General features: G+C 42.9%; 2 protein-coding genes across 2 annotated transcripts; both read left to right on the forward strand.

Moving 5' to 3' along the window:
- The first annotated feature begins 12,220 nt into the window (after positions 1-12,220).
- On the forward strand, positions 12,221-13,586 carry LOC310801742 (interferon-induced transmembrane protein 5-like). Its single transcript, XM_083665854.1, has 2 exons — positions 12,221-12,479; positions 13,121-13,586. Exons 1-2 carry the CDS (start codon positions 12,324-12,326, stop codon positions 13,292-13,294), a joined length of 330 nt encoding a protein of 109 aa, XP_083521980.1. The 5' UTR covers positions 12,221-12,323; the 3' UTR covers positions 13,295-13,586.
- A 4,445-nt stretch (positions 13,587-18,031) lies between these two features.
- ifitm5 (interferon induced transmembrane protein 5) lies at positions 18,032-20,866 on the forward strand. The gene is made up of 2 exons (XM_083666094.1): positions 18,032-18,317; positions 20,599-20,866. Exons 1-2 carry the CDS (start codon positions 18,111-18,113, stop codon positions 20,818-20,820), a joined length of 429 nt encoding a protein of 142 aa, XP_083522220.1. The 5' UTR covers positions 18,032-18,110; the 3' UTR covers positions 20,821-20,866.
- The last annotated feature ends 3,379 nt before the right edge of the window (positions 20,867-24,245 follow it).

The raw sequence follows: 24,245 nt of genomic DNA on the forward strand, positions 1-24,245 counted from the left end.
CAGGGAAGATGTTTTCTGGGCTTGAGCATTCCGTAAAGAACCTCAGACCATAAGTATTTAAAAGTCTATCTTTACATAGATAGTCTTGTGTTTGCCTGAGAAAACTACGAAGAAATATTGAGCAAAGAATGGTTTTAACTGAATCCAAGTGTTTGATGAATTGATTCTGAAAACAGTAACACAATGACAAAATAAAAATAAAATATTATACACATGGACCTACTATGTACAGTATCAGTCAAAGGTTTGGACACAAACTTGCCAAGAGTGTGCAAAGCTGTCATGAAAGCAAAAGGTGGCTACTTTGAAGAATCTAAAATATAAAACATATTCTGGTTTGTTTAACACTTTTTTGTTTACTACATAATTCCATATGTGTTCCTTCATAGTTTTGATGTCTTCAATATTAATCTACAATGTAGAAAATAATAAAAAAAATAAAGAAAAACCATTGAATGAGAAGGTGTGTCCAAACCTTTGACTGGTACTGAATGTCTTCATCTCTTATATGAGGTTTGTAAAGTCTGATACAGTCTGGTTCTCTTTATGTGCATTTGATGCCAGAAAACAAACAATGCTTTTAAAGGTGCTGAATCATCTTGTGACCTTTGGGTGCTGATGCATCATCGTCAGAGTACAGGGTACATCTCTAGTGGTAATAGAACACTGGTCTACCAAACCAAATGAGAGTGCACTAACCACAGTGCTAACAGAGTCGACTTGCTAATCAGTGCTTATGACCCCAGAGCTTGGGTCATTACACTACATCCTCCCCGTTTGGGAGAGCATATCCCAATCAGTGGAGGCTGGTGGAGGTAGAAATCTGAGGGCCGGCTCATTGTAATGCACGACATACTAGCGGATTTGAAAACTAAAAAGGTTTTGAGTGTTATTAACTTTGTTGTGAGTATGAAATATAGGCCTCGGATGTTCTCTGACAGGACATCCAAGCCACAGGTATGCCTAATCAAACCCAGTTTCACCCACATTCTGTCCTTCCAGAAGCCAATGAGAAACAGATCCTGGGCATGGAAGAACAAATTTGCCATCGCATTTGAGTGCACACATTTTTCATTACAGGACTCATGTTGCCAGAGCTTTCAACAGTGGTAAAGGCCAGAGGTTGACAGTGGCATTGTTCACATTTCAACGTCCGTGTGGGACAGCTTAGAGTTTGCTGTAGATCTCATTTGAGAAATTAGGAGATTAGGAGCTTTTCTTGAACTTACGAAACAGGCACACGTGATGTTGGTGACGCATTTGTGGTTTGCAAAACTGTAGGTACTTTCAAATCGCATAAAATTCACAATTTACCCAACTAACTACCCAAAAACTCTGGACACAATCAAGCTCAGCAGTAGCAGTAATTATGAAGTCCAACATACAGCCCACACTGAATAAAAACAGTAACACATACGTACCAGGCATCGAGACAGGGGCTTTGTCTATAAAAAAATATGCAAAATAAAACTTCCATGCATTTCACATGGTTTTGTAATGAAACCTCTTTCAGAGATATGAATGCTAACATCTTCCCAGATACAAATGAACCAATGCAAATGCAAATCAGCATGCTTTCAGGGCAATATACAGTCAGTTAAACATTGTCCACTATTTTTGGAGCCACGTCACCAGAATCATTCTTGAAACAAGAATCCACACTCCGTCACCCAGGCCAGTGGCTATGCTGATGTCCATGGGAGACCAACACAGCCATAGCAGGCTGCTAGCTACCACATGGAGAGAGAGAGAGAGAGAGAGAGAGAGAGAGAGAGAGAGAGAGAGAGAGAGAGAGACAAAGAGAGAAAGAGAGAGACAGAGAGAGAGAGAGAGAGAGAGAGAGAGAGAGACAGAGAGAGAAGAGAGAGAGAGAGAGAGAGAGAGAGAGAGAGAGACAAAGAGAGAAAGAGAGAGACAGAGAGAGAGAGAGAGAGAGAGAGAGAGAGGAGAGAGACAGAGAGAGAGAGAGAGAGAGAGAGAGAGAGAGAGACAGAGAGAGAGAGAGACAGACAGACAGACAGAGAGAGAGAGAGAGAAAGAGAAAGAGAGAAAGAGAGACAGAGAGAGAGAGAGAGAGAGAGAGAGAGAGACAGCGAGCGCATAATAATAATAATAATAATAATAATAATAATAATAATAATAATGCATTCATTTTGTATGCCACTCTTCTCAGTACTCAAAGACACAACATCCCATGAATATGAGAAGCGGGATGAGAGCAGTGGTGATCTGCAGCCCTTGATCTGCACAGTAAACACTACAATTGCACAGGTCTCCCCTTCAAAGCCATGACAACTCACAGGGCCAAGGGCATCCTGCTGGATGAAGCTGACTCACAGTAGACACAGTGCAATGAAATGCTCAGGGCAAGCTACAGTGCAACGATAATGTAAAAAATATATAATGCATAATAATGCTACAGTGCAACGGAGTAATGATAATAATAAAAACAATGGCATAAAAGGTAGCACAAGTATTTAGCAGCAGAAACACAACAACAACAACAACAACAACAGTGGGGTGAGTAGTAGCAGTAGTAGTAGTATGTAAAAGTATGCATGTATGTGTGTGAGTGCATGTATGTGTGTGAGTGCATGTATGTGTGTGAGTGCATGTATGTGTGTGAGTGCATGTACGTGTATGGAGTGTGTGTGTGAGAGAGTGCAAATGTGCAATGTGCAATGTCATTGGAGAATGTCACTGGTGCAGAAGGGGACGGGGAGGGGGTAGAGGCTTGAGCAAAGACCATAACTAAGCACCGACACTCTGGACATGGAACAGGAGTGATGCCAAACACCAGGCAAACACCAGGTGCCATGGGGGCAATGAAACGTCACATAAGTACGCCAGTACTGTATTTCATAAGGTTCCCCTATCCTTACATTTCACTGTTTGGTTGTGCATTTGTGTACATAATTGTTACAGAAATGTAAAAACTCTATAAATGTAATCTGAGTGTGTTTCCAAATTCTTGCAGAACCGCTTTGAAGCTGCTTCATCTCAGAGCGTGTGCCGAACATCGCATCACACCTCCTAAGCTCACTGAAAAGTTCAGAGCTCCAAAGACAGAGAGAGAATACTGAGTGTGACTGACCTCAAAGACAATGACGAAGACGAGTCTGGCAGCCGGGACGTGCCAGAACTGCAGGGGGAAGTCATGGGGCACTGTGCTCCAGAGTGGCGATCTGTAACCTCTGTACCTACAGTATCTGGCCTGGGAGTCATCACTGTCGTTCCTGACCTCCCCCATGTCGAACCAAGACAGGCTGCTGTTCATGTACTGCAGCCTCGCAAACACTGGAGGGGGGGGGGGGGGGGGGGGGGAGGGCATAGGCCTCAAAACCAGGCAATAACTCAAGCCACACATGAAAATGCTCATGCTGTTTTAGGGCATAGGGGGGGACGTGGTCTAAAAAAGAGAAAGGAGGAGGGATTCACAGTCTGTACTTTTCACGGCGGTAGCCCTTGTCCACGCAGGGGCCATATTTGAACACGAAAACAAAGCTGGGGATGTGGTCCGAGGTGATGGAAATGAGGGAAGGCGTTGGTGATGACAGCCAGGTCTCCAATACCCTCCAGTATTCCGTGCCAGATGCTCGTCAGTGAAGTCAGAGAGAGGCCGGTCAGCACATTGCTGTCATGCTTTACAACATTTGCACACTTGTGGTGCTGTAAGATCTGACTGATGTCGGTGGGTCTCCTCCACTGAGTGAGAAACTTGTACACATCCAGATGGATCTCTGTGATGTCGTTGAGCAGAGCCAGGAGAGGAGCCAGGGGGAACACAGCCACAGAGATGGTGGTAAAGAACTGAGAGAAGAGGGGAAGGCTTATGGTTTTGAACAGACTGTGGTTGGCCTCAGAAGAGAACTGAACCCGGGACACAAACCACTGTTTTTGGGGAACCAAGTTCTTCTTTGATTCAATATAAAAATGTAGCACTGTTAAATGTATCATTTGTCTTACCGATGTCTAGGTACTCATGCACTAAAACATGGGTATTCATAGGTTGAAGATTCCAGTCTTTGTCCCACTGCGGAAGCTGTATTTTATTCTCTTCATTCGGTCCTCCTCCTTTCTTCATCTTCCTACGAGGCCACCAGTTCTGCAGCAGACTGAAAATGCAGCAGAATGTGAAACTGTCAACTCAAACCAATTATTTCTGACAAATTGTTTCTGCAGGAGCACTAAACTGAGCAAACTAAAGAGGATGTGATGTGTTTCTGCATTTACAGCAGCAGTAGTACACAAATACAGTTTAATCAATAGAAATGATTGATTCCTCAACCTTTGAAACAAAAATAGTTTCTTGAGGTGCACCAATAAGCAAAAACAGTTAGATCTACATTTCATGCCTTATATCATTAAAGCTCATTAAAGGAAAACTCAAAATCATGAGCTTTTCTACAAAAATAATGATTGAATTATGAGTAAGATAAATCGCTTGCTTTACCATGCAATTTCACTGGGTAATCATCAACATAATAATAATAATAATAATAATAATAATAATAATAATACATACATACATATACATACATACATACATACATACATACATACATACAATGTACATACATACATACATACAATATCTAATACATACAATTTCCTCTCAAATAAGAGGCTCCAACAGTGTTTAAATAACAATCTTATTGTATTGCTGCATAATTGTTCTCACTTCCTCAAATCTCCATCTTTCCACACATTGAGATTGATGTCATCAATTATCGGAGCAGTAATAATTCTGAGAGTTGGAAGATGGAAAACTCTGCATAAAGCTCATAAGCCCACAGTTAAACCAGTTTTTTTTAATAATGTTACACCTCACTGGCTTGAAAATCTGAAATCGTAAAATATCATCGATAATTGGATCATGGTATCGGAGAAGAGAGAAAAAGAGGGTGCCGGACTCCAAAGCAAATAGAATTACTGTGCCAGTGGTCCATAAAACCCCCCGTTAAATTTATTGGGACCATGAACTCTGATGTTTACAGTGCATCACTAACCTTCCATGGAAGAAAGCGATGCAGAACTTGGCGTTATTCAAATGAACAAACTGGATGAGGAACATCTTCAGAGCAAGGCCATTCTCCCATTCTGACTGTGTCCGTGGGTGTTCTGAATAGACTAGAGAGAGAGAGAGAGAGAGAGAGAGAGAGAGAGAGAGAGAGAGAAGGGAAGAAGAATGAGATGACGAAGCGAAATATCTTTATAGCGTGAAGGTAATGCTCACCCATATTTGTGAGCAGATAAGTCACCTCTTCATACACCTGGGGGATGAAATGACAATGCCCAAGATGAGCATGATAAAGAATATCATCTCTGTCTCACTGTAGAAATAGTTACTATAGATATTTCATAACTATGCTCTGATTAACTGGTTTATGCAACTTTTGCTGGACTAAAATATGAGTGTACTGTGTGTGTATAAGGTGACGTCCGGCCAGACACCCACCACATTCAGAGACATGATGATCATGGAGATGATACAGGCGCCGGTGCCTGAGGTGGCAAACTGCCAGTTCTTCTTCACAAACTCCCAATCGAGCGATGCAAACTTCTCCATGGCAATGACACGGAAAACCACCTCCGCAAACACAGCTGTCAAAACCAGAAAGAGATCTGCACAGAGAGAGAGAGAGAGAGAGAGAGAGAGAGAGAGAGAGAGAGAGAGAGAGAGAGAGAGAGAGAGAGAGGTGAATCAGTCAGTCATTGATATAGATTTGTTTTACTGCCTCCATACACTTCCCATGCAATTGTTGAGTGATGGACAGTGGAATGAAATGGGCTACAGCAGCAGTGTCACTTTTTCTAAGAAGTGCCTTCTGCATTTCAGTTCTTATCCACCAGGGGGAGATGGTAGGCTAGCTAGACAATACTAGACATTATACAGTCTGTATACACAGTCTGAGAATGAATGCTTGAAATACAGAAACAATTGGTACACACCAACGAAAGACAATGTGATGTTTTCAAGGGCAATTTTTGCCAAATAATAATCCCTCCACAACTGTGACTGCTATTGAAGTTGTTGAATTTTCTTTTTCAGTTTTTTTTTTTTTTAGGGTTAGGTTAGGTTGGGTGTCGAACTCCAAAATTCAGTGAATGAAGACATGTACAAATCTAATAACAATGATCAATAATAGGTTTTAATACAAGCTTGCAGGAATACAATAGTGTCTCTATCTGAGAGATAACCAGAGTAAGTCGGGGGTACAGAGAAAGGGGCACCCGTAGCTTCCAGTTTCCCAACATTCCGATCCCATGACTTAACTGGAAGGCCCCTTTACCTCTCCCCCAAACACCCCACCACACATTAATGTCTTCCAGACTATGCTTGATTGTAATACAGTGCACTCTTTGCTCCAAATATAAGCATTACTTGTTCATCGTTTACAATACAGAGATGACTTGGGTGAGAAAAATTATAAGATGAGTCTTAATATACGCAATACTCTGTGAAATAGTCCCTCCATAAATCACTAGATGTCATGCAAATGGTGAGGGAGAGAGCTAGAATATTAAAAGTATAAAAAAATTAAAAAGTATTAAAAAAAGTATAGAATATTAAAAGTATTAATCATAGAACGTAAAGTAACCCTAACCCTAACCCTAACCCTAACCCTAAACCTATTCACTAACCCTAACCCTATTCACTAACACTAACCCTATTCTCTAAACCTAACCCTATTCTCATTCCCTAACCCTGTTCCCTATTCTCTAACCCTAACCCTAAACCTATTCACTAACCCTAACCCTAACCCTAGCCCTAACCCTAACCCTAAGCCTATTCACTAACCCTAACCCTAACCCTAACCCTATCCCTAACCCTATTCACTAACCCTAACCCTAACCCTAACCCTAAGCCTATTCACTAACCCTAACCCTAACCCTAACCCTAAGCCTATTCACTAACCCTAACCCTAACCCTAACCCTAACCCTAAGCCTATTCACGAAGCCTAACCCTAACCCTAAGCCTATTCACTAACCCTAACCCTAACCCTAAGCCTATTGACTAAGCCTAACCCTAACCCTAACCCTAACCCTAAGCATATTCACTAACCCTAACCCTGAGCCTATTCACTAACCCTAACCCTAGCCCTAACACCTAACCCTAACCCTAACCCTAAGCCTATTCACTAACCCTAACCCTAACCTTAACCCTAAGACTAACCCTAACCCTAACCCTAACCCTAAGCCTATTCACTAACCCTAACCCTAACCCTAACCCTAACCCTATTCACTAACCCTAACCCTATTCACTAACCCTAACCCTAAGCCTATTCACTAACCCTAACCCTAACCCTAACCCTAAGCCTATTCACTAACCCTAACCCTAACCCTAACCCTAAGCCTATTCACTAACCCTAACCCTAACCCTAAGCCTATTCACTAACCCTAACCCTAACCCTAAGCCTATTCACTAACCCTAACCCTAACCCTAACCCTAACCCTAACCCTAACCCTTCACTAACCCTAACCCTAACCCTAACCCTAAGCCTATTCACTAATCCTAACCCTAACCCTAACCCTAGCCCTAACCCTAAGCCTATTCATTAACTCTAACCCTAACCCTAACCCTAACCCTATTCACTAACCCTAACCCTAAGCCTAGCCCTAACCCTAACCCTAAGCCTATTCACTAACCCTAACCCTAACCCTAACCCTAAGCCTATTCACTAACCCTAACCCTAACCCTAACCCTAAGCCTATTCACTTACCCTAACCCTAACCCTAACCCTATTCACTAACCCTAACCCTAACCCTAAGCCTATTCACTAACCTTAACCCTAACCCTAAGCCTATTCACTAACCCTAACCCTAACCCTAACCTTAACCCTGACCCTAACCCTAACCCTAAGCCTATTCACTAACCCTAACCCTAACCCTAACCTTAACCCTGACCCTAACCCTAACCCTAACCCTAAGCCTATTCACTAACCCTAACCCTAACCCTAACCCTATTCACTAACCCTAACCCTAAGCCTATTCACTAACCCTAACCCTATTCACTAACCCTAACCCTAACCCTAACCCTAATCCTAACCCTATTCACTAACCCTAACCCTAACCCTAGCCCTAAGCCTATTCACTAACCCTAACCCTAACCCTAGCCCTAACCCTAACCCTAAGCCTATTCACTAACCCTAACCCTAACCCTAACCCTAGCCCTAGCCCTAACCCTAACCCTAAGCCTATTCACTAACCCTAACCCTAACCCTAACCCTAGCCCTAGCCCTAACCCTAACCCTAAGCCTATTCACTAACCCTAACCCTAACCCTATTCACTAACCCTAACCCTAACCCTAAGCTTATTCACTAACCCTAACCCTAACCCTTAGCCCATTCACTAACCCTAACCCTAACCCTATTCACTAACCCTAACCCTAACCCTAACCCTATTCACTAACCCTAAGCCTATTCACTAACCCTAACCCTAACCCTAACCCTAAGCCTATTCACTAACCCTAACCCTATTCACTAACCCTAACCCTTAGCCCATTCACTAACCCTAACCCTATTCACTAACCCTAACCCTTAGCCCATTCACTAACCCTAACCCTAACCCTATTCACTAACCCTAAGCCTATTCACTAACCCTAACCCTAACCCTATTCACTAACCCTAACCCTAACCCTATTCACTAACCCTAAGCCTATTCACTAACCCTAACCCTAACCCTAACCCTATTCACTAACCCTAACCCTAACACTAACCCTAACCCTAAGCCTATTCACTAACCCTAACCCTAACCCTAAGCCTATTCACTAACCCTAACCCTAACCCTAAGCCTATTCACTAACCCTAACCCTAACCCTAACCCTAACCCTAACCCTAACCCTTCACTAACCCTAACCCTAACCCTAACCCTAACCCTAACACTAACCCTATTCACTAACCCTAACCCTAAGCCTATTCACTAATCCTAACCCTAACCCTAACCCTAGCCCTAACCCTATTCATTAACCCTAACCCTAACCCTATTCACTAACCCTAACCCTATTCACTAACCCTAACCCTAACCCTAACCCTAACCCTATTCACTAACCCTAACCCTAACCCTAACCCTAAGCCTATTCACTAACCCTAACCCTAACCCTAACCCTAACCCTAAGCCTATTCACTAACCCTAACCCTAACCCTAACCCTAACCCTATTCACTAACCCTAACCCTAACCCTAACCCTAACCCTAGCCCTAGCCCTAAGCCTATTCACTAACCCTAACCCTAACCCTATTCACTAACCTTAACCCTAAACCTATTCACTAACCCTAACCCTAACCCTAACCTTAACCCTGACCCTAACCCTAACCCTATTCACTTACCCTAACCCTAACCCTATTCACTAACCCTAACCCTAAACCTATTCACTAACCTTAACCCTAGCCCTAGCCCTAACCCTAAGCCTATTCACTAACCCTAACCCTAACCCTAATCCTAACCCTATTCACTAACCCTAACCCTAACCCTAACCCTAGCCCTAACCCTAAGCCTATTCACTAACCCTAACCCTAACCCTAACCCTAGCCCTAGCCCTAACCCTAAGCCTATTCACTAACCCTAACCCTAACCCTAAGCCTATTCACTAACCCTAACCCTAACCCTATTCACTAACCTTAACCCTAACCCTAACCCTAACCCTAACCCTAACCCTATTCACTAACCCTAACCCTAACCCTAACCCTAAGCCTATTCACTAACCCTAACCCTAACCCTAACCCTAGCCCTAGCCCTAACCCTAAGCCTATTCACTAACCCTAACCCTAACCCTAAGCCTATTCACTAACCCTAACCCTAACCCTAAGCCTATTCACTAACCCTAACCCTAACCCTATTCACTAACCCTAACCCTTAGCCCATTCACTAACCCTAACCCTAAGCCTATTCACTAACCCTAACCCTAACCCTAACCCTATTCACTAACCCTTAGCCCATTCACTAACCCTAACCCTAACCCTAACCCTAACCCTAACCCTAAGCCTATTCACTAACCCTAACCCTAACCCTAATCCTAACCCTATTCACTAACCCTAACCCTAACCCTAGCCCTAAGCCTATTCACTAACCCTAACCCTAACCCTATTCACTAACCCTAACCCTAACCCTAGCCCTAGCCCTAACCCTAACCCTAAGCCTATTCACTAACCCTAACCCTAACCCTATTCACTAACCCTAACCCTTAGCCCATTCACTAACCCTAACCCTAACCCTATTCACTAACCCTAACCCTAACCCTATTCACTAACCCTAACCCTAACCCTATTCACTAACCCTAACCCTTAGCCCATTCACTAACCCTAACCCTAACCCTATTCACTAACCCTAACCCTTAGCCCATTCACTAACCCTAACCCTAACCCTATTCACTAACCCTAACCCTAACCCTATTCACTAACCCTAACCCTAACACTAACCCTAACCCTAAGCCTATTCACTAACCCTAACCCTAACCCTAACCCTAAGCCTATTCACTAACCCTAACCCTAACCCTAAGCCTATTCACTAACCCTAACCCTAACCCTAAGCTTATTCACTAACCCTAAGCCTATTCACTAACCCTAACCCTAACCCTAACCCTATTCACTAACCCTAACCCTAACCCTAACCCTAAGCCTATTCACTAACCCTAACCCTAACCCTATTCACTAACCCTAACCCTAACCCTAAGCCTATTCACTAACCCTAACCCTAACCCTAACCCTAACCCTAACCCTAAGCCTATTCACTAACCCTAACCCTAACCCTATTCACTAACCCTATCCCTAACCCTAAGCCTATTCACTAACCCTAACCCTAACCCTAACCCTAAGCCTATTCACTAACCCTAACCCTAACCCTAACCCTATTCACTAACCTTAACCCTAACCCTAACCCTAACTTTAGCCCTAAGCCTATTCCCTAACCATAACCCTAACCCTAACCCTATTCACTAACCCTAACCCTAACCCTAAGCCTAAGCCTATTTACTAACCCTAACCCTAACCCTAACCCTAACCCTATTCACTAACCCTAACCCTAACCCTAAGCCTATTCACTAACCCTAACCCTAACCCTATTCACTAACCCTAACCCTAGCCCTAATTGCTCAACAATGGTGGGTGTTTGGTCGAGGTGAACACGTAAGATATGTGTTCAAGTCACGTTCACTCGCTACTTCTGTGGCAGCACCGCTGTGCTACCGTTGCTCAACCATGAAGCTTAAACTCTGACTGACCTACTGTAGTTCACAACAACTGATGGTACTCAGTACTCTAACCCTAACCCTAATCCTAACCCTAAGCCTATTCACTAACCCTAACCCTAACCCTAACCCTAACTCAGACCGTTTACAATTTTAAACTGAGTGAGTTTCATCTCTCTAGCTCGTTTCTGATTGGAGAAAAGCAGGGTGTTACAACTGACCCCTGTTTCATTGGTCCCTGGTCTCCCCTATCAATATCCATTATCTATACTGCCAGTGGGCAGGTCCTCCTTGCCCTCTTCCCTTAATTTCTAAGTTTGGTATCCCCCCAAAAATGTATGGTGAGGTAAGAAATGTAGTTTTTTTGCCATGCAAAAGTATTCACCCCACATGACCATTTCTGCCTCAGAGCCTATGATTGAAATACAGTATATTAACTTCCCCAACTGATCTACACAGCTTACTAGACACTTCAAATGTGAAATAAATACTCTCAAAGAAATTCAGAAATGGACTTGATTCAAAAACTGAGAAGCCCTGTTTGCATGTATCTACACCCTTTGCTGTGGCACTCCTAGAATTTGCTCGAATTCAAAAATGTTTTCAACAAATTAAATTGAGTCCATCTGATTGCAATAATGATAGTTCACACAACAACAAAAAAATACCCTTGTCTTTATAAGATCCCTTATTCGAATAGGGATTCAATTACACATTGTGTTGATGAGGACATCACTACAAAATTGTCAAAAAAGGAAAACTAGATCCTGACAAACTACCCAGTCCCTGCCGATAATAAGCATGTTTGGAACTACGTATCATGATGATGGGACGACCGATTGATTGTTTTGTATTGTAGTTACGACCAAATCATAGTAATGCATCATCTGTACTGCATTAAGGTGCATTGACTGGTAAAACAGTACAGGATGTTTACATTTCAAGGCCAAGAATGTTCTGATTACAGGAAACCAATCTTTTGCCTTTTTTTTTCTTTTTTTTTCCCCCTCTGACCAGCACTCCCTTGCATCCACGCAGTTCAGTGAGACGCACTTTACTTCTATCCTCATCATCTCCTTGGGCTGAGAGACATCAGATTCTTTACATTTTCCTTACTAACACGTCTAGTCATTTGCCATGGATAGTGAGCTTGGAAACATGGGCCAACATGCCACCGTTCGAATGAGCAACCCTGGTCCAATGCCCAGAGACCACATTATTTGGTCTATTTGCAGCTTTATCTACTGCAACCCGTTTTGTCTGGGATTGATTGCACTGTACTACTCTGTGAAGGTGAGCATGCGTTGTCAATGTTATTGATTGCATTGGTTATGTTTATATTGTCAAAGCCACAATCCGTAATTAGAAAAAACAACAAAACTTCAGACCAGCTACATAACTTGAACTTTTTTTTTTTTTTTTTTTTTTTTTTAAAGTTGTTAAAGTTAACTTTAACTTTAACAACTTTAACTCAGTAGACTAGTTTCCTGGACCCAGACTAAGCCTAGTCATGTTCAATGTTATTGATTGTACTGGTTAGGGTTAGGATTTTAATGGGTCAATATGTAACATTCAAGCTTTCTAATGGTTGTAAAGACTATGTTTAATCGATAGCGATCAGGGAATGAGATCCCTTGAAAACAATATTTAATTTACAAACATTATTAATTCCTCCTTGTTTTCTTTTTGGTGAATATTGTCAAAGCCACAATCCGTACACTCCGTAAAAACAACACATCAGACCAGCCCCATAAAGCTGAGGGGTGGGGTTGGAGAAATGTCACCACTCTAAAATTCATAGACAGAACTTTGGACGCAAGGACATTCAACTTTAACCATCACACTAGTTTCCTGGACCCAGATTAAGCCGAGTCATGTTCAACGAAGAACCTCCACCATCAGTAATGACATTTATGACAGTAATGTTTTTTCAGTCCAGGGATAGAAAGCTGACTGGGGACGTGGAGAGTGCCAAGGGGTATGGAGCCAAGGCACGCTGCCTGAACATCGCTGCCCTGACCCTGGTTATCCTTACATTCGTCATCTTCTTCTCCACCGTCTCTGTCATGTTCCGCCTACTAATGAATATGTTAAAATCAAAGAACTGATCATTCTTTGGATTGCTGTGATGGTCCAGCATTTGCTTTTGGAGATAACAGTTGTTGCAGTGATTGGCAGGCTTAATCTGTTGTCATTATATCATATATATTTTTGCATGTGTTTTGGCAATGTCAAGCCAACTAATTAAAACATCTTATGTATCAAACGTTATGTTGTGCCAAGATTAGTCATTTGGCACTTCTTTTTGTATCTATCTTCTTTTTGTAACTGTTTTCTTGGCATCGGCAACCTGTTCTTTCTGGCGTGCTAAAATAATAAACATGTACAATATGCCAACAACTGAAGCTGTTTATGTTCAGACATGAATAACATAAAAACTGCTTTTATAGGGGTTAAAACATTTCTAGCCATTTTTCTGCACTCACTGTAGTGTAATACCAATGTAGTCCTGATTTTCATGACCAACTCGACTTAAACTTGACCACTGATGACTTGGACTAACCCAGGCACTACAATCCAATGGAACCAGAAAAGGGCGCAGGCTACTTTCAATAGAGAAATAAATTCAACCAGTAAGTGGTGCGATGAGCAACTAACAGTTGCATACAGTGCCATGATTGTTCGGTATGGACAAGTATGCTGATATCTGTAGCTTACTGCATACATTTGAACTAAAGAGTGTGTACTGAACAGTATGTAGTACTAGTATAGCCTTAATCACTAAAGTCTGGTTTTAATTAGAAGCAGGGGGGCACGAGATTCGTGACAAAAGAAAAAACGAATGCTTTCTCTGAAAGCTGATACTGCTTACAGTTCTCCCAAGGCATTTACTTTCTATTAACAGCACCACACACTATTAAGTATGACTTTTATGATCCAAATCTGGAATATTTGCTGCTGGATTTATGAAATTACTACCAGGAGAACACTACCAACAGGCACTAACACGAAAAACAACTGTAACCTACATACACACGCAAATGATGATGACCTTGGGAAGCGGATGACACGTTGAAACATGTTTTTTTCCAGCGAAGTATGCAGGGGTAGTTTCTTAGAAATGCAGCAGAAGCGACCCACAGTCGAATATAATTACAGTATCACAGGCCAGGGAAGGGGAATAACAATGGGAAAGGGAAAGGGAAGGGGAAGGGTGAGGATAGATGGAAAAAAGAGGGGAGGGGAGTAGTGAATGATGTTTACCATCAGATAACTGAGCCACACTGAAAGAACAGTAGCTGTAACGACATAAACTAAACTGGCATGGGGGATGGGGACACACACACACACACACGGACACACGGACACACGGACACACGGACACGGACACACACACACACGGACACACGGACACACGGACACACGGACACACACACACACACACAACCCTAACCCTAACCTTGACCCTGACCCTAACCTTAACCTTAACCCCACCCCCCCCCTCCCCCATTCTGGCTGGCGAACGCTATGCACCCCCCCCCACACACACACACACACACACACACCAAAGTTGAGCCTGTACTTCACTCTGCAAACAGTTGTTTTTCCCCCTCAGTCTTCCAGGATTTTGTGGCGCGCCAGTAACCTGGAGATGGAGCAGATACACTCTCTTATGTGAGGAAACGGTGAATTACATTTCAGTCAGGGAAATTCATGCACTTGATGGAACCATTTGTTAAAGTATAAATAACAACACTGTGGGTCTTGAAGATAAGTCTCTGCTCTTCTATATACTGTATAGTTAAACATGAATAAAGAAAATGCCTTGTGTGAATAGGTATGCAGACCCTTGGCAATGGCAAACCAACATTCAAAACAAAGCTCTCAAATTACTCTACCAAGTTATACAATAGTTGGAGGGACTCCATCTGTATGCAAACATAATGTAAAAAGTGGATAGTGCACACTCGATCCAAAGTGAGCAGCTGGAGAATAATGAAACATTGTAGATGTGCTGCCATTAAGCCAATGGTTTTCAAAATAAAAGACTGCCAAACTCAACACAGGAGTGGAATTCATTCATCATTATTTCTATACATTTTTTAAAATATTTTTTGTTTCACTTTTAATGTGTCAAGTAGATTGTGTAGATTTCAGGCTCCTATGTAATAAAATGTGAAAACTATGTAGGGTTTTCACATACGTTTTCTCTGCATGGTACCTGCCATAATGAAATCTTAAATTCAAAGTGGCATTGAAACCCCCGCCCACAGCGTTTAATTGACAGGTATAACATGGTGAGGATGAAATCGGAAATCCAAATGGGATTACGATGCAATTTACACTGTGGAAGGGAGTGCATGACACTGAGGAAATGAAATAGCAAAATGAGGCATTGTGATTGGTTTATCCAATTTGATTGAGCATTTACATTTTTACAGTCTAATGCTTATCATAGTATGAAAAAGTATTGCCTGTAAATTGAGTATTCATTTTCTTACACAACAAGGAAGTCAATTAGAAAAAGGGACTTTTCTTTTTCTTTTTTTTGATTTGGCAGGCAATATCATTCTGCTTGAAAGGTGCACTGAAGTCAGTGCCCTGGGGGAAACATATTCATTGCCATAAGAGGGCGCTGTCACAGTGCATATGACTGCTGTTCAATATGTGACACTACCATAGGTGACCAGTAGACAAACAGCTGAACTGTTGTGAAAATACAAATCAACATAGTAATAATAGTTTTAAAATGTTGCTTATTAACATAAATACAACGTTAAAAGTCTAACATTGATGTAACGTGAACTTCCTAACCAAATGGATACTTAGGCACACAAATGGATACTTAGGCCTTTTTTGGGAAGACCACACATCTGCACTCGGCTATACGTTGGCCTGAGCACTGTTGTCTAGTGTTTCAGTTAATCTACACTCTAACCATTGATTTAATTGACTTCTACAGAAATATTTCAACAGCTTCAGTGTTTTCTGCATAGTTGTCTAATGTTGGTGGGGTATGCCTCTGTTCTATCACTGCCATGGTTCTGTCTGATCCGTCTGATTCTGCCGTGGTTCCGTCTGATCCGTCTGATTCTGCCATGGTTCCGTCTGATCCGTCTGATTCTGCCATGGTTCTGTCTGATCCGTCTGATTCTGCCATGGTTCCGTCTGATCCGTCTGATTCTGCCGTGGTTCCGTCTGATCCGTCTGATTCTGCCATGGTTCCGTCTGATCCGTCTGATTCTGCCATGGTTCCGTCTGATACGTCTGATTCTGTCATGGTTCCGTCTGATCCGTCTGATTCTGTCATGGTTCCGTCTGATCCGTCTGATTTGTTGTAAGTCGCTTCGGATAAGGGCGTCTGCTAAATGCCATAAATGTAAATGTGATGTAAATGATCACCAGAGGGTGGCAGAGACTAACCCGCAAGGACTAATTAACACTGTATTTGATTCCATTCATTAGGACCTCTCCTTAAGAGAGGTGCGTTTTCTGTTGTTCTGGGAATGTGGAATCTGGGTAGTGGCTGGGAATTTGCCATGTGCTCTGGCCTCTCTAGCAAATCTCTAGATTATGGACTTAGATTACTAGACTAGATTACTAGATTAATAGACTTTGATTACTTCCTCAAGTGTTCCTGTGTTTTATTATTCTCTAAAGTGTCCCGCTGTATCATCCCGTGGATTATTCTCAAGTAAAGCTAGTTACTAGCTAGTAAATAGGCAGCATTTTAAAAACTATTATTTTCAACTGTGAGATGGTCTGATGCTGATCAACTGCAAATGTTAGGAACACTTTCATTTTCAACCCATGATAAACAATGTAGCAATGTTGGATGATGACCATCAAATCACAACCATAAAACAACATGGTGTGATGGTGTTACCACATTGTACTCTGCAATGTTTGGTTTTAATGTTGTCTCATAGTTATTTTTTCATTGTCTCTCTATGGTTGGCACAAAACAGTGAATCAACATCCTTTTATATACGTTTATGCAATGTTTGGATTTAGACATTGCTGCACCATACCATTTTCTGTCATGACCCATATACAACGATACATGTTTATACAACGTTGTTTTCTCCTGAGAGTCTCCTGATGCAAGTGGATCTTTTATTCTGTTTTCAATCATTTGCCAAATTTCTTCGGAATCTCAAAGTAGAGTTTGCAAGGTCTTTGTAGTGTATGAACACATCCACTTTCATCAGAACATAATGTAGATACAGTATACACGTATTGCCACCCTTCAACTGAGTAAAGTTAGTTTTCACAATGAGAAAGGACAGCAAATGTGTGATTCAACTTCAAAGGCCATCAGGCTCTCTCTCTCTCTCTCTCTCTCTCTCTCTTTCTCTCTCTCTCTCTCTCTCTCTCTCTCTCTCTCTCTCTCTCTTTCTCCCTCTCTCTCTCTCTCTCTCTCTCTCTCTTTCTCCCTCTCTCTCTCTCTCTCTCTCTCTTTCTCCCTCTCTCTCTCTCTCTCTCTCTCTCTCTCTTTCTCCCTCTCTTTCTCCCTCTCCCTCATGGTCTCTCAGCTCCCACTCTCTCTCCCTCTTGGTCTCTCTGTTCCTACCCTCTTTCTCTCCCTCTGTCTGCCCCCCCCCCCCAGCCCAGTGCATTCGTTTTCTCTCTCTCGCCCTTTCATTGCCTTCTTCTTCTTCTCTCTCTCCCTGTCTCTCCATCCTTTCCAGAAGCCTGACCACATAATGACAGGCCTTGCAGGTCCCTGCCCAGTGCGCCCTCTGTCTCCTAGTCGCCACCCTCTTCCACAGGGGGTGGGTGGGGGGGGGGGGGCATATAAGCCTAAGGGACACGGCTAGCCGAGGGGACACCAAAGCACACAGCGAGGAGGACCAGGTCACACGATTACCTGCTTGTCTGCAAAATACAGAGAGAACCCAGAGCCAGAGAGACAGGAGGAGGATGGACAACCACACGTACAACTACCCGTCTGACTGCACCCCGCTCACCAACTGCAAGTCGGCCCGCAAGCCGGCCGGTTCCACGGTAGTGAATATGGGTGCCGCGGGAAATAAGCCGCCCAGCGACTATCTGGTTTGGTCACTGTGCAACACCCTGTATGTCAACTTCTGCTGTCTGGGTTTCGTGGCTCTCATCTACTCCATTAAGGTGAGTCATCGACAAATTGGGCTTCGCACTTCTCCACCCTTCTTCTAAAGTGTGCGGTTTCGTAGGCGAGGTCGAAGCACGTTACTTAGCACTTAACACCAATAAATACCCACCTTAATTCATGTGGGATATTGCATAATTCAGGAGAAGGGTGGAGAAGGGTGCAGAGAGAGAAAGGTCTTTCTCTCTCTCTCTCTCTCTTTCTCTCCATCTCACCATTTCATCCTGTCTCACAAAAGGCAAAAATGCGTAAAAACCTGTGGGATATGCTTGTAATTTGCATTTTATTTGTATTGATCCTTTATTTATACAGGTAAGTCCCAGTGAGATTTAAAAAATCGATTTTACAAGAGAGATCTTCAGCAAGCAAATGCCCTAGTTTGGGGAAGGTGAAATGAGATAACCGACATTGAAACTGAGACAGCTAGCATCATGCAGCTCAACTAGTCCAACAGGTATAAATAATAGCAGCAGTACTTAACCAGCTTGCACGCTGTAATTATAAAGGTATGAACCGTTGGCACAATGCAGCTATTACTGCTCTGCCACAACTAGCATACTGACACAACTAGCATACTGACACTATAATGGTACACTGGGTACAGCTGGCATAGCTACAGCAGCTACAGAATAAATACTGGCAGCGGTGCATCTGGCATACTTCTAAACAAGCACAGGCATATATATTTGAAAAACTTGGTGTGCTTGATTTGTCTTGCCTTGCCTGTGGCATTTGCACTTTTGAGACTATTCCATTGTTTCCATTGTGTTTGAGAAGTTCAATTAAGTAGACCTTTTTTTTTTCTTTCTTTTTTTGATATTTCAAACCATTTCAAATCAGTATTTTGCCCAGGGTTGTCCACATGGAAGGATGTGTTCTGGTGCTGTCTCAAGATACTCTGTCTGTGAGCCTAGGAAACAGACTATTCCCTGCCACAGACAAACTTGGGTCAAATAGTATCTGAAATCCTCTAAAATACTTTTAAACTTTTTATTTTTATATGTACAGTATGTGCACAAAGCAACAGTCATTGACTCATAAAGCCAAACATACAATATATACATGTAGTGTCAAATGGTGCACATACATTTTCCCTATTTTTTCTCCTCCCCATGAGGCCTCGTTTTATCTCATTTGGACATACCATGAAAAAACTAAGGAAAAAAACAACGAATAAACAAATAAAAATACGGCAAAACACTTTGAGTGTTTGCTTGAGTGTGCCTGGAGCGCCAGATGGGTGTGGTTAGCACTTTTGGGACTATTCCATTGGTTTGCACCAGGCGAACACGCACAGATAAGCATTTGAAATCATTTTAAATACTATTTGAACCCAGGTCTGCCACAGGAATGGGGGTGTGGATAGACAACACGCACGCAGGCACAGCCGCTCGAAATCACTTCTCCCTGTAATGGCACGGCGTGCCCAAATTAGAGACAGCCGTCGGCAGCCTGACTGTCCTGAGGTTTAAAAATGGCGTAATTGGCATCTTACTAATAGGCAAGTGCTCATGGGGAATTAAAGAGTACATGGGTAGAAGCAGGACTGGGACGCCCCAAAGCAAACAGACACACTCTGGGTAGACCTTTCCAACATAGGCACAGGTCTAGGATCAGCTTACCCTCCCCCCGAATCGTACTTGTCATCATGAGGGAAGGAAACACAAAGCTGACCTTGAATCAGCGTCTCTGGGCAACATCATCCATCTCCATATGTTATCCATCTCCATGCTTATGCTCCACCCCATTCCTCCACGGTACGCAGCTACAGTATAATACTCTAACAGAGTGGCCTTGTAAAACAGGGAGATGTAGACGGGCTGATGATACAGACAGCTACAGTAAAAAGTGAAAAGTAGCTATCGAGCCCAACATGCAGTGCCAGCTACCCTTGATGTTCCTTTACTTGTGCCTTTCACCAAGCCTGAGAAATTATCTAAAGGAACATTAGACTTTTTCTAACCTGTCATAATTGTGACTTAACAGAGACAGCATTGGTCCGCTTATGACTACTGATGTCACACTGTCAAGACAAACTTTAACGTCAGCCAGCTGCTCAGACATACAGCCGACTAGCATCCTCAAATTCCCCATTTTGTGCCATGACAGTGTTAAATCAATTGCCATACCATGATGTTGTCACAGCTGCTCATGTCATTATTGTCTTTAATCTAATCTTCCATTCATCGATGATAGTCTCATTGAGGTCAAAACCTCCACTTCACCACCAACTTAAACTCTGAGCTCCACTCACCTTGCCTTGCTCTCTGTTGTGCCCAGGCCAGGGACCAGAAGACCCAGGGCAACCTGCAGTTGGCCCAGGAGTGCTCAGACAAGGCCAAGTGGTACAACATCCTGGCTGCGGGGTGGAACCTGCTGGTGCCTCTGCTGGTGGTGGTCCTCCTCGTGCTGCTGCTGGTGCATCTGGGCACCTCCCAGGGTTCCTTTGACTTCTTCGGGGAAGACGGCTTCCAGAGCTTCATGAAGCTCTTCAGCAGGTAGACAGACAGACAGACAGACAGACGGAGAGAGAGAGAGACAGACGGAGAGAGAGAGAGACAGAGAGAGAGAGAGAGAGAGAGAGAGAGAGAGAGACAGGAGCTGAATTTAACCCCTACCTGCCTTGGGGGTAGGGACTAGGGGTCGATATTGTAGAGGTAGACAGTGACAGAGCGAGAGAGGGGAGAGAGGGGAGAGAGGGGAGAGAGGGGAGAGAGTGGGGAGAGAGAAAAAGAAAGAGAGATGGAGAGTATAAGGGCCGAATCCTCACTTGAAACAAAAGCAAATTAGTTAGATTGAAGTTTCACCTGGAGTCTTTCATTCATATCAATGCAAATTGATTTACGTGAAAACTCAAGTTACGTGTTTGTATCTCCAGTTAGGATTCGGCCCTAAGCGTGGTGACAGATTAAACAGAGGGGGAGGAGGAGAAATGGCAGAAACACAAAATGGAGGACGGAGAGAAACAGTGCTTTGTAAGAAGCCACTCAGTTATGGAGAAACGACCTTCCCTTCAAATCATGGGACACCATTTTTTCTTTTTTTTTCACCTTTCTTTTACTAATATTATTACGACATTGATTACTGTTACATTATTACTGTTATTTTTATTGGTATATTATTATTTTCACTAAATTGAACCTGGACCATTCCTAACCCTTACCTTTGTGAAAGGAAATGTGAGAAGTGAAATAAAACATTTACCAACTACAGAAGGGTTAAGCTCATAACCGCTACTGTTTGCTTTTTTTCAACATTGTCTACTATAACATTTGTTTGTATGTATCTGCAGCATTGATGGGAGAATCGTGAGGATGGTGATATCTAAAAAAACATGGAGTAGTCCTGAGAGTTTCGATAGATGTTCATGAGTACATTTCTCTTTTCGTCACACAAAGTAGTGTGTGGTCTTTCCTCAAGTTTGAACCACAATAACATTTCTCAACAAGGGACAGGCCTACTGGTATTGGTGAGTTGGAGTGAACATGCCCTCCTGAAAAGAGGTTGTTTCTTGCGATCCTGTATCTAGAATGGCCAAATATGTAATAATGTAATATGGACCCTCAAAGCCATTTCAGGGCGGATCAATCTATCTTCATTTTGGCTTTAAAGGCTAGGGATGGCTCTGAGACGGCTCCTCCTGTTTGAAGGTGCAGCAGGGGTATTTTTACACCATTTCCCGCCCTCTGAGCCTGCTCCAGTGCTGTCTATATGTGGAACTTGTCATTTGGGACATGTTGGTTGTGTAAATATGCCCTTGCAGGGGAGGGCCGCCCAAGCAGACCACTACAGAGCAAGGAAATGGCTGCTGTCGAGAGAAGTGTAGTACATGGGTAAGATGGGTCATGCCCACTATGCCTACTCAAAGAACACAGTTCTATTAATGACTGAAGCTTTTGAGGGGTGTGAAGAAATTCATCCCGATCTCAAAACCTACTAACTTACTTTTTCCCTTTATTCATGTCCTCTTCGCAAATTCAGGCTAACCCACCATGGGACATGTTAAAAAGAACAGCCCTGTGCGTTTCTATGAGTTTAGAATGCTGCAGTGTCCACACACGCTATGCGTTGCGTAACATGTGTGACTATTCAGGGTGACTCACTCACTGGCTTCTCAGGTTGACCCAGAGACCACTAGCAAGCTAGTGTGAAAGCTACAAGATCAAGGCTGCCGATTTACTACATATCTGACTTTTAAAATGTCTCTCTGCTGAAATCCCCACCTCTCTCTGCTGCACACTCGCCTGACTCCAGTCTCCGTCGGCCCAACATGATTCAGAGGCTTAATAGCAGCTCTCCACCCGACATACAACCCCTTCCGACCTCCCACCCCTGGTCGTCCTGTTACATTAGCGGCCTCTCCCACACTGGCTCACATATTTAAATCTATCCAAAATCACAGGCCCCTCTGCCAACTTTCTATTTTCTCCCACGTCTCAAAGTGGTAGCAGATGTGGGTCTCGGAGAGAATTAGAGACTAGGCCAGCCTTCCATGCTTTGAAAACTGGAGGGCGTGGTTCCTTCCTCTCTGGGATCCGCGCGCTAGCCCTGTTCTGGTCAGAGGAGTTAGCTGTAGCTGGTTCTTCGAGAGAACGGCAGAAAATAACACACACGGACCACAGCCACTTGACTGACCAGGGTGGCTCTCACCGCTGGGCTCTTGCAGGAGTGTGCACCACCCAGCTGGGTCTGAGGCAACAGCTGTACCATTTGTAGCAGTTCATCAAGTGACTGTCACAGGGTGGAAAAGTGACAGGTTCGGATCTGGGTTGAGCAGTCGGCATGAAGCAGAGGCAAACACAAAAGGACATGTTTTCAACATTTATTCTATATAGCATGGTTTTCCCAATCATTATCAGATTTAATTTATTTATGTTGTTTAAAAAAAAGCTTAAAGCAACCCAAAAAAAAAAAATCTTCTCTCCTGTACTACGAGTCCTCAAACTCAACAAGCCACCATTACCCATCTGCTCCAGGACAAGAAACAGGAAATACCACGCATCCGGACTGCACGACTTCCTGTGGGCGGCCACCCCAGTCAAACAGCAGTAACGTTTATGTCTCATTCAGGTCAACACATTAATAATCCATTGTGATGAGGACAATAAAGGTCACATCTGTGACATAACCAAGTAGATACTTGGTTGCTATTAAATGGCAATTCATCCAAAATGGCAAAAGCAGTGAGAGATTTGGCTCTTGCTGAGTAGCTAGTGAACCTCTTCATCCCCACTACCCCCCTGTACAAGTTTCAAAATGTCACGTTTAAAAAAAATGACAGAGAAATATAATTATCAATAATTTATTATCAGCACATTATTCGTTTTTGTCACCGGTTCAAATAGTACCTTTCTTTTGTTAGGATACCTGCTGTTGCCATAACAAAGCAAGCAATTCTCAGCTTTTATTTGATGGTATTTGTGTACATATTGGTTTCATCATTTAGAAATGACCACACTTTTTATACATAGTGTAAGAAAACGTGTTCTTTATTTGAAGGAGAAGACAAACTACTTCTTAATTTTAGCTATTTATTTATATGTCAAAATTCTAGACTTGTACAAGGACCACTTTTGGCGAAGAAAATCACAGTCAGCAAGCTGTTAATCTGTAACCAACCTTCCAAAAATTGATGCATTCAAACAGTCAAACAAGGCATTTTACAGTAAACAGAATGATTGTGATTGGCTATTTGGTTGGGGAGGAGCCGCGGTTTAGACTTGGCTCTCCTCTCGTTGGTGTTTTAGGCTGGTCCCAGCCCCTGACACATGATCCGTTCCAGGTAGAGATATCGCCGGTCCGTTCCCTCTGGGGAACGAGTTGACCTGCTGAAGAAAACATACACCTACTCTGATTTGTCCTTTCCTAGCCTAGTATTTTTCCATTACATCATTCTTATGTTATGTGTGTGTTGGAGCATCCATCTT

Source organism: Argentina silus (genome assembly GCF_951799395.1).
Source record: "Argentina silus genome assembly, chromosome: 3".
Lineage (NCBI taxonomy): Eukaryota > Metazoa > Chordata > Actinopteri > Argentiniformes > Argentinidae > Argentina > Argentina silus.

What these genes read in the sequence shown, in the direction of transcription:
- ifitm5 (XM_083666094.1), top strand. Translation starts at nt 18,111, where the DNA reads ATGGACAACCACACGTACAACTACCCGTCTGACTGCACCCCGCTCACC. An exon ending in CTCTCATCTACTCCATTAAG is followed by an intron (nt 18,318 to 20,598) that starts GTGAGTCATCGA and finishes TGTTGTGCCCAG; the next exon opens with GCCAGGGACCAGAAGACCCA.
- LOC310801742 (XM_083665854.1), top strand. Translation starts at nt 12,324, where the DNA reads ATGGATAGTGAGCTTGGAAACATGGGCCAACATGCCACCGTTCGAATG. An exon ending in CACTGTACTACTCTGTGAAG is followed by an intron (nt 12,480 to 13,120) that starts GTGAGCATGCGT and finishes ATGTTTTTTCAG; the next exon opens with TCCAGGGATAGAAAGCTGAC.